The sequence below is a fragment of the Glandiceps talaboti genome, chromosome 16 (genome assembly GCF_964340395.1).
Source record: "Glandiceps talaboti chromosome 16, keGlaTala1.1, whole genome shotgun sequence".
NCBI lineage: Eukaryota > Metazoa > Hemichordata > Enteropneusta > Spengelidae > Glandiceps > Glandiceps talaboti.
In genome coordinates, this window is record NC_135564.1 from 15,528,018 (window position 1) to 15,538,514 (window position 10,497).

Below are 10,497 nucleotides of genomic sequence, written 5' to 3' on the forward strand. Positions count from 1 at the left end.
TCAGACAAGAATAGAAGATTTGTATGCGACAGGTAAGTGCAGTAAGTGAAATGTTACATGTGTTGTCAAAGCGATGTAGTAAACAGATATGCAAAGTGTCTTGTTTTTAAGATTTGAATGAATAATATTAAGTACATGCCTGTTTGTTTCCATAGCGACCATTTAGAATATTTCTCAAAGATGAAAGAAGAACATAAGAAAAGAGAATGGCAGTAAATAAGCTGAGCACCCTACAACCAGCAAGAATTGATCTTGACTTCTGCTGAGGTTTTCAGGAAGGTTAAGGAACAGTTGTGTTGTATACGGTATCTGTCTTGTACACTGGTCTGAGAAATGTGACTTTGTACACTACTGTAATAATCCCATCAATTCGATCAGATTTTTAAAAATTATGATTTGTTTGTGGTCGAATAATTACCTGATTTATGCAATTTGGCCAGTCGAATTGCAAGATGCGAGTGACTCAAACATTTTAATCACTTTTCCGCTTTGCCAATCATTCATTTTTATTTAGGATTCATAAAAATAAAGCTCCCCCAAATGATGGTTATATTTGATGGTCGAAATAAAAATAAATATGTTGATTTTGTTGTGGTCGAAATCCAAGGACTGGAAACATAATTACATTTCTAAGACTCTGTGGATGGTTGATTTAAAAGAGCAATCAAATTGACAGAATTGTTACAGTAAATGTTTGCACATTGTAATAGCATATACACACACTGGACATGTCTTTTTCCTGTCATATTTGAATGCATCAAATGTTCCCTACCAATCCATTAATTGACATTTCTTGTCAAGAACAAACCAGTGCATCACAAAACATGAAAGAACACGACAGAAGAACATTGGTTGAAATACATAACTTGTGGCATAAAATATTTGTTAATCATATGTCTATTGCCTCAAATGACCATACATCAACCATTTTGTACCAAAGCAAAAACAAGCCACCTTTTCACCAGTGAAATCTGTACAATATTTTATAAATGGGGACAGGAATGTTGACGTAAACTGTTCTTAATATGTACATGTGTTCTGTATTTCTGAATAAAATTTTCTCCAGTTGTATTATGAAAAAAAATAACATCCTTGAACAAAACCAGCTTGAATCTTACTGAAATTAATTGGGTATTTTGATTTGAAAAAGTTTGAAGGATTTAAACTTCATCACTTAGAATCTTGGCTGGGTTGATCATGGTGATGTCTTCTCTACACACACTTAAGAATATGGTCATAGTTTAATATGCACCGACTGTGAGTATTCTAGTATTTGGAGGATGCCCATAGGAACAACATGAATCGCAAATGCAGTAAAAGTGTGGTACATATATTGAACATCTGGCTAACATTATTGTTATGGGCTACACATGTGTATGGTGAGATCTCTAACAGGTGTATTCAACCTTAACAATGCATTACTGCCGTACGTCATGTTGCAAAACCGCAACTCACTTAGTTGAGTTGTAGTTAAGGTTGCGTCAATCAAAATGTGTTTCAGTGTGATTGGCTGATGATTTGAACCATACACATCTCTACCTTTCTCATTCAGTCAAATCATGTTGGGTGTAGTCTGTAAGGTATGCCGTGACGGGGCACCCTCACACATTGGCTGATGTGTGAGGGTGCCTCGTCACGGTGTACGTTACAGACTAAGGTGTGAGAGGAGGCCGGCGAGGGCAAAACGTCATGACATATTTTACAGTCTATGTTGGGTGCTACTGGCATCACCTTACACAATGTGGAGAGTTACCATCTAGTAACAATTTACACCTCTGTTCTAGCTAACGTGTACAGGTGAAATATTTAAATTGTATTCCTAAATATGGGTTGAGAGGACATATTAGTCAAGATCAACCAGCAAAGTTTCTAAGCGACATATTTCCTAACTATATTACAATGTCAATCATCATCACTTTCATCCTTGGAATCATAGATTGCTTGATTTCTTCTTTTAAATTTCTTGGCTCCTTTCTGACAGGGTTCGTCTAATTGAGTCCGTTTAATAGAATCATCACTTTGTGAAGTCTCAATCTGTATTGGTGAAAACAACTCGTCAGAAAAATCACTAAGTTTTGCTTCAGTGCTTTCCTCTGACGCTGATTTCAGAGTCTGTTCATTGATGATATCATCGTCTTGAGATTCTTCAGGCGATATGACATCATCATTAGTGTCATCATCGACTGTTTCACTGTCACTTTCATCATCATCATCATCGTCATCATCATCATCATCCAGGCTTATCTCATCTGGGTTCTCCATCTTATCTGGCAGTGGTTGTCTTTTTTGACTATTGCTAGGGTCGTTTGGGTCTGTTATTCCAATCAGTTCACAGAATGATGTAGTTTGTGGGTTAACACAGGCTGTGGGCTGTCTAGCATTTTTTATATTCTTTCCTTGTTGTGGATTAAATGATGGTGCAGTTTTTACAAAATTATTTGGTAATTTGAAGTCTCCATTCAAGTCCTTTCTGACAACATCTAATTCTTCTTCTGTGACAGCAAAGTCAAATCTGAGAGTGAAAGATAAAATCATCAAAACCTCAAACATGTGTTCTGAACCTGTCAGAAGTTATATACTGTCATCCTCATCTTTTGGTTCGCAACCTTCTGTGCACAGATCTAGTCTAGTTCCTATACAGTATCGTTATGATTTATACCTTCACTCACAGTCTAGTCAAAGTTGTTACTCGAGAAGTCCTGAGATGCATGAGATGTAATTTCAAATTCATCCACAGTGACCCACACAGTCACTAACATCATGTCTTTGTTAATAAATCACAAAATTCTAACCAATTACGCAGTCCCTCATAAAGTTAGTGTTTATTGGGGCAGTTATGTGAATGTCCAAATATGGTATATTTCTCAGCTCAGGATGCTACAGATACACTGTTTACGTCAGTATGCATGTACCAGATGGAGTTCACCGATTGGATGAATAATTTTCTATGCTGATTGAGGGACTTTGACCAGACTGTGGTTAGAAACCACAGATGGCATCCAGACTAGCACAGGTCTGAACTTGTGAAGTCTTGTTATTTTCTCTGTACTCCATTTTAAACTAGAATAGTGTGTTTGTATTTTGGAATTTGAGATAATATCTGAGTTTCTCTCACCTCTGTTGTAAACCAGGGAAAGGCATGTTGGTTGGTTGAGGTGTTGTATTCAGAAGATGATTGGTGGATTTAAGGATAGCCAACCATTCAGCATCATAACTTAATTCTAGCGATGAATCTGTTTGCTTGGGAATGTCTATAATCTGAAAACACAATAAATACAACAGTAATTATGAATACAGTTAAGATGATGAATCTGAAATTAAAACAAACAACTTCAAATGTAGATACTGAAATCAGCAAAAAAATCTCTTTAAGGTGTTAGACTACACAAAAGGTGCAGTCACATTTGCATTTCCTTATATATATTTATATTAAACATCAAATAATCCATGAAACATTTTAGATGTCCCTTGATCTCCTCCATGTGAAGATGCCAGTGAAATGTCTAGATATTTAGGTTTAGTCTTTATTGATGAGTCTGTAGTTCTCGTAAATCTTATTTTCACAGAAAAGAGGAAAAACTTCTTTTTTCATAACATCATAGATGTCTGAGTCTATAATAATAAGCCATGATTTCAATGAATAATTATGTGTTTTATTGTCGTATATACTGGTAGATATACAATGAAATTTGTACTGATTTTGCATGTAATGAAGAGTTTACAAAAGTGATAATAATAGCAGTAATAACATAGAGTGTAGAGGACTCCTAACATGAGATTGATACGTTAACAGAGAACTTATTTTGGTTCATAAGTGCAGACTGCAGTTGGGTAACAGCTAAACAATGTGCAACTAGAACCTGATTTGATCAAACGGTACCGCTTGTCTGAGTGCATATGTTGGAAAGAATTACGTCCTTTTTAACTATAGTTTCATTCCTACTTTCTCTCTCAGACAGACATTTCTATCACACATCTTTTGTCAGCAAAAGTTATACTCATGGAACAAAAGTATTAATCATTTAAAAGAAGAACACATGAGAAATGAAATGTAATGTATTTTGCAATATTGCAGTATTCTCTTACCTGTAGAAAGTCTCGGCGCGGAAGACACTTGTCAAGTGCTAAAAATTTGGTGACCTTTGACCCCTTTCCATCATTCTCCTCTTTGCTATCATCCTAAAGAAATGAAATCAGGGTGAATTAATGATTTTAATTAGATTGGTTGATTTCAGTAGGAGCGTTTCATTGTGAAAACCTATGGTTTGTCGTTAGTGATGATACAAACTCGTGTGCTCATTTACCTTTGTCATAATTATTTTCTGGCTAATAAGAAATTGAGAATAAATACAATTGTGAAATATACATCTGCAAGATTTTAAAGTGGCCATATGGATGAGGATCTGGTATTTAGTTTGGATTTTTAATTTATAAAATAATGTCATTGTGGCTTCGTATTTGAAAAAAATCGAGGTGAAACAACATTGACAAAGTCTATGTTTGTACTATTGCAATACAAGCTAAAATATGCGTAAAAAGTTTGTTATTGTACATGTAATAATTGTACACATTAATCATTTATTGAGTTACAAACAAGGACTGTGAAAACCTATGGTTTGTCTTTGGTTATGATAACAAACTTGTGAGCTAATTTGTTTATGAGAATAATACAACAAATATTCATACATCTTCAGGCTTAATGAAAGAAAATAGAAAACAGGTGTGTTTTGAGTGATGTAATTTTGAGTATGGCATAACCAATAATGTAAGACATTTGTTGCCGTTATTTAGAATGATAAGAAAAGAAATCCTGTGTTTTCAGTTCTAATATGCAAACTTTACTTTTATATAGTATAACCATAGACAGTGGATGGGAAACCATTGTCTATGGTATAACTGATTGCAATATGCCATTCCAGACTGCAAACAGGAAATTGAGAATATAGCGCCATCGTTCAAATTGGGGGTATCATCACCTCATAATACTATTTCTTACGAGCTTTGTCCCTTGGTATTCTGTATAAGTGTAAATGAGGGATGTTTTTCACATTGTTCAGACATCAAGGAAAGCAGCAGTACTCTATGATTAACTGAGTAACTTCTAACATGTATACCCCAAGTTACGCACAGACAGGAAGGAGAGCACCACCATGGCAAATTTTGGAAAGGGCAATTACCTTGTGTTGAACCACTGCTGGAAATTTAATATGTAAATGAGCTGAAAACCAGTATGATGGCTTCAAGGCATGAAGCAGTTCTTCAGCTGGAGGGCTCCCTGTAGATAATGAAATTAGATGAATTTGAATTACAACATTTTGTTTATTGAGGGTTTGTCCACAAGCAGGACTAGCAAGAGAGAAACTAGATTCATTTCTACACTATGTAGAAAAACTTGTAATCAACTTCAATGGTTAGTTGGCCCATAGCGGTACATGTACATTCCCCTATGTACCTACATCTATATGCCCATGGTTGGTCATTGTCCAATAAAATCCTTATAGTTGTCATGTGCAAAGAAGTGTGTGGTATGAGACACAGAATTAAAATTCTTAAAGTTGCGCTAGCTGTAACAGGAGTATGACTTTTGCAATCAGACAACCACAATATATGCACTGAAAAGTGTTAAAACACCAATAATTTGACATCGAATATGTTAATTAGGGGTTGATTTTACAACAACAGGTTGAAACCTTGATCATGTTGAGGGTGAAAATATTTGAGTGTGGGTCCCAGAATCAATTTGACTGCATATATTGTACAATAGTATGTGTGCAGTTATCACAAATACCTCTACCTACAGGTGATTCAATACTATTCACGGTGTACAATATTATGTGTACAGCTATCACAAATACCTCTACCTACAGGTGATTCAATACTATTCAGGGTGTATAATATTACAAGTAAGTCATTACATTTAACAAAACAGTCTCAGAACATGTTTCAGTTGCAGCTAGTGCAGGTTTAAAGTTTTGCTGTTACATGTACATTGTTCAGCAGAACTCCTTTCTCAGTTGAACTCAACAAGATGTAATATTACACTGAATTATTTCTGTACAAAAGGAATAAAATTATATAAAGATTTATCGTGTTACACTTCAAAATTTCTGCAAAACACTGTGTTAACAGTATGAAAATGATGAATTGACAATTTCCAGTCAAGCAAAATGGTGACCAACAAAATTCTACACAAAATTCTACATTGGTTTTGAAAGGACCACAACAACATGTCCTTTTATTTGGTAAAGTTATGGGTGATTCAAATTAAATTTATTTTTTTTAAAAATGGTTCCTGTTTTTGACTTTGTCTTTCACACTCGCATACATACATGTACACACACACACACACACACACACACACACACACACACACACACACACACACATGCATGCACACACACACATGCACACACACACATACACACACACACACACACACACACACACACAGACACTGACAGCCAGACACTGCACCATGCCATAAGCACAACTGAACCTTAGTGTTCAGTTCAGTTGTGCTAAAAACTTGTCCCTCTGACGGTTTGTTCATTGTTATGAATACTTTGGTCTATTGTTCGAGGTCACCCTAGTTAAGTTTCTTTTTTCTGTTGACGTTACAAATGTACATCTATCAAAAGTGACTCTATGTAACACTGACTGAAGATCATGCAAGATAGAATGAATTTATCACAAAACATAGAGTCAACAATGATACCCACCAAGTTGGTTACTTTCTACTTCTGCCTGCATGAATGGTTTCCTCCGAAGCAGTTGTTGTATGTTACCATAGTGATAAATCCCTCTGGGCCAGTCATGTGACATCATAATATCCAATGGTTGCTTCATCTGCAATATGTACAGTGATTGCAGAGTTACATATGCATCAAAATATTTTCTCCAACATGGAAAATAAAAACTTCCAAATCAGCATCATCATGAACTTCATTTGATGTGTATATACTGATATATGTATACTCTGTTTTACATAATAAGAGTCCAGGCATGTATGTTGATGGCATCCTAACAAGTCCCTATGCACAATTTCTATAATTTCTATTTCAGGCATAATGCAACGGATAAAAAAAATCTACCGAAAGTCACTCTTTTCTCTTTAAAGAGAACTTTTAAATCCATAGTAAGTACTTTTTCATTCTTATTTGGGTGCCTGTATGTGGGGCCATGTAATATATTAATAAATAAATAAATAATCTCAACATCTGTAACATCATAGAAGGCACCATAGTTGTCTTGTTGCGGAACTAGTAAATATGAATTACAAAATGTATAACACTTACATAACATTGAATACCTGGAAAAGGGGTGCATTGTATTTGTAATCTGTCTGTCTGTCTGTCTGACTCTGTCTGTCAGTCTCGATCTGTTTGTCTGTCTATCAGATAGATAGTATCTATTTATCAATCTATTTCTTGATGTACATGTATCTAGGTCTATGTGTGTGAATGAATGTGTGCAGACTTCACTTACTTGTTTGAGTCTGAACACTTCCAAGTTTCTGATATGGTAAACACTTCTCATAGACTCCTGACTAAATGGTGCTTTCTCATAATGTCCTCGCTTGTAGTCATGTTTTTTATAGATTCCTGACAAGCCACCGATACGTAGTCCTCCAATGTTGACAACTCCAGCATAGCCTGCATTAATTAAAGTAGAACCATGGAGAATTTGAAAACTACATACCCGTGACCATGTGAATGATTTACTAATTCATGAACACACGAAATCAAATCAGGAATCACACAATCAGAATGGTTCAACATCTTTGAGTTGCAGGAATGGAATTGGGTTTGGGTGTACATTTGTGATAATAACAGAACCCCTATGATTTCACAATGGATGGTAGGGCATACAGAAGTTATTTTTGCTTGTGATTCAGTGTACTGTCATATTGTCGCTCACTATTGCTTCAGAAAATACACCAACAGAAATAAACTGCATCACTTTGAAAATAACTTCTGTACATTTGTATGCTCTACCATCCATTATGAGGCAACAGGGTTCTGTCATAATATGCAGTGTTATAAAAACCAATTGCATATACATAAATATATTTTGTACTCTTATCACAAACTCAAAAGGACTATATACATGTACTTCATCACAAAATAGCTGTTGAAGCTGTATGGTTTGGCAACAATTGTGTAGCAGTTTTTTTTTACGAAGGGTAGAACAGCACATGTAGGTAAGTAACATTTACCTAGATTTCTCAGTCACCTTACCCAGGGTTCAACAACTAACTTCCAGTACATTGTAGGGCAAACTTTGTTAACTTTTACCTAATTTTCCCCTTTCTGTTATCAGGATTCCCATAACTTATCAAAAACACTGAGTATTAACTACTTACCCATATAGTAGATATTAGGACAAACCCATCCACCGTATGGCAGCTCTGCCAAATAATTGGATGCCTCATGATTTCCTCCAATGAATATTGTCAGTATCGGTGCAGTTTTCTCACCTGAATAGTACCTACAAATTAACATGTAGAATTATACTGTTTATCTGTGACTTGGTCAGAATTTATTTGCTGTACAACAGATCCCATTACTTGCATATACACAGGAGATTCATGATAGCGCCATGTTATACATGTACCTTACACAAGCCATGCTTGAACATGTACAAATACATGTAAAACATGAAATTATACCCCGGTTGTTTTACATATTTCAGGTGTGTTACATTAATGTAATTTGTGTCATTGGTTCTATGATGTACTAAATATGTGTCAGTTATAGATAAAAAATATTACAACTGTTTTCATAAACTATATGCTTGCAGACATATGATTATATTATTCCAATATATTCCTTTATTCAGTTGGAAAATTATTCTGACCTGAAGGTTTTGTCACTACTCGTATTGACAAGCAGGGGCATCCCCAGCCCCATAAGTCATGTACATGTAAGTAATGTAAGATTATTTAAGAGATGCTCCTAATAACTTTATAACATTGTATTGTGTATGTGTTTTTTTTGTACACTAACTTTATCAAATTTTACATGTCTCCTTTTGTCTATGAACACTGCAGGTAACTCTTGCAGGAATGACAACATCGACTGACTTATATAATGACATTTAATGCTACATATTGGTGGCACTGTAAATTGACTTACTTATACAATGTAGAATGGTCATATTTCAAGATACTTAGGTGGCACTGCCATGCACTTACTTATAGAATGAACACATTTCACGGTACTTAGGTGGCACTGCCATGCACTGTAAATCAGCTTCATTCCGTACTGCCTGGAAATCACCACAACACAACAGCAAGTCAACTTTGATGTTTTCTCTCTTTTCAATATACTGTATGGTGTCATAGATCTTCTCCAAATCACCGTGTGCACAGCCTTCAATGGCCACCTTCATTGTGTAGTCTTTGAGGAAGTAAATCCAGTCAGAACTGATTAGGGGAGAAATAAAATAGAGTACACATAATTACAGGGGTCTAACTAAAATCAGTTGTTAGTCAAGTACCTGTATTGATTATCCCCCAGTATTTAAAAAAAATTACACTGTATCATTTCTGGCAAAAATTGAATATTATTAAATAAGTATTGAAAACTAGAAGTCAAAGAAACTGGTTCAGAAAGTGAAGCCAGAAGGTCAATGATATACTAGTACTACAATACTGTATATGTACATTTGTTTGGAAAACAATGATATTCAAATATATTGTAATATATACAATGGAAGGGATTTTTGTCTATGGTTATAAATATAATAAGCTAGTAGTACATTGTGTTTGTAATGTGTTCAGTAGCATTGCTAGCAATGGATCTACATCATACTTCCATGTTACACCTTACCCTTACTCTGAGTATGTACACTCTGACACATCTGTGTCGGAGTTATCAGCGCACACTTTCAGAGCTGACCTATGCTGACTAAAGATACAAAATGTATCATCTTTATATTCTTACACTGTGCCCAGGTCAGAACTTTCTTTGACCATAGACCATCCATCAACCAGAGGGTCTATGCTTGGACTAACTAACCAACCATGTCAAAGAGGAGTTCATAATCCTTCTCTACTAATACATCCATGAACCACAGACAAGTAAGATTCCGTTACTTGTCTGTGCATGAACCAACCATGGATGGATGTACATGTATTACTAATACTATTTACACTTGGTGGTTTGACTCTGAGCTCTACGTCACGGATTTGAATATGTATCTGAGTTGGCATACACAGAATATGTAAACTATGCCTACCTTTTACGGAATACTGAATTCCCCACGAATACACCTTTTAAAATTGACAACAATACGAGAAAACGGGTAACATGTACAGAAACAGTGTTGAATGACAACAATCATGAACGAACAGACAGAAAACGTGCAAACGGGGTTATCCCAAGCCTCGATTTCGACCTCACATCACCAGCTACCTTATTTGTAGACTGTGTGTTCGAAACCACAGCATGGCCCTCAAATCACAGTGGCTTTTCCATAACTGAAAGAAATAATACA

The 10,497-nt window shown here is 35.4% G+C and overlaps 1 protein-coding gene across 1 annotated transcript; it reads right to left on the reverse strand.

Moving 5' to 3' along the window:
- Window positions 1-1,861: 1,861 nt before the first annotated feature.
- Window positions 1,862-10,375, reverse strand: LOC144447620 (uncharacterized). Its single transcript, XM_078137696.1, has 9 exons — window positions 10,240-10,375; window positions 9,194-9,424; window positions 8,363-8,487; window positions 7,486-7,652; window positions 6,720-6,846; window positions 5,178-5,275; window positions 4,087-4,179; window positions 3,116-3,258; window positions 1,862-2,512 (listed from the first exon to the last, which is right to left on the reverse strand). The coding sequence occupies exons 2-9, from the start codon at window positions 9,388-9,390 to the stop codon at window positions 1,903-1,905; spliced, it is 1,560 nt and encodes a 519-aa protein (XP_077993822.1). The 5' UTR covers window positions 9,391-9,424; window positions 10,240-10,375; the 3' UTR covers window positions 1,862-1,902.
- Between the last annotated feature and the right edge of the window lie 122 nt (window positions 10,376-10,497).

What these genes read in the sequence shown, in the direction of transcription:
- LOC144447620 (XM_078137696.1), bottom strand. Translation starts at nt 9,390, where the DNA reads ATGAAGGTGGCCATTGAAGGCTGTGCACACGGTGATTTGGAGAAGATC. An exon ending in TCCTAATATCTACTATATGG is followed by an intron (nt 7,653 to 8,362) that starts GTAAGTAGTTAA and finishes TAATTAATGCAG; the next exon opens with GCTATGCTGGAGTTGTCAAC. An exon ending in CAGCAGTGGTTCAACACAAG is followed by an intron (nt 4,180 to 5,177) that starts GTAATTGCCCTT and finishes TCATTTCTTTAG; the next exon opens with GATGATAGCAAAGAGGAGAA.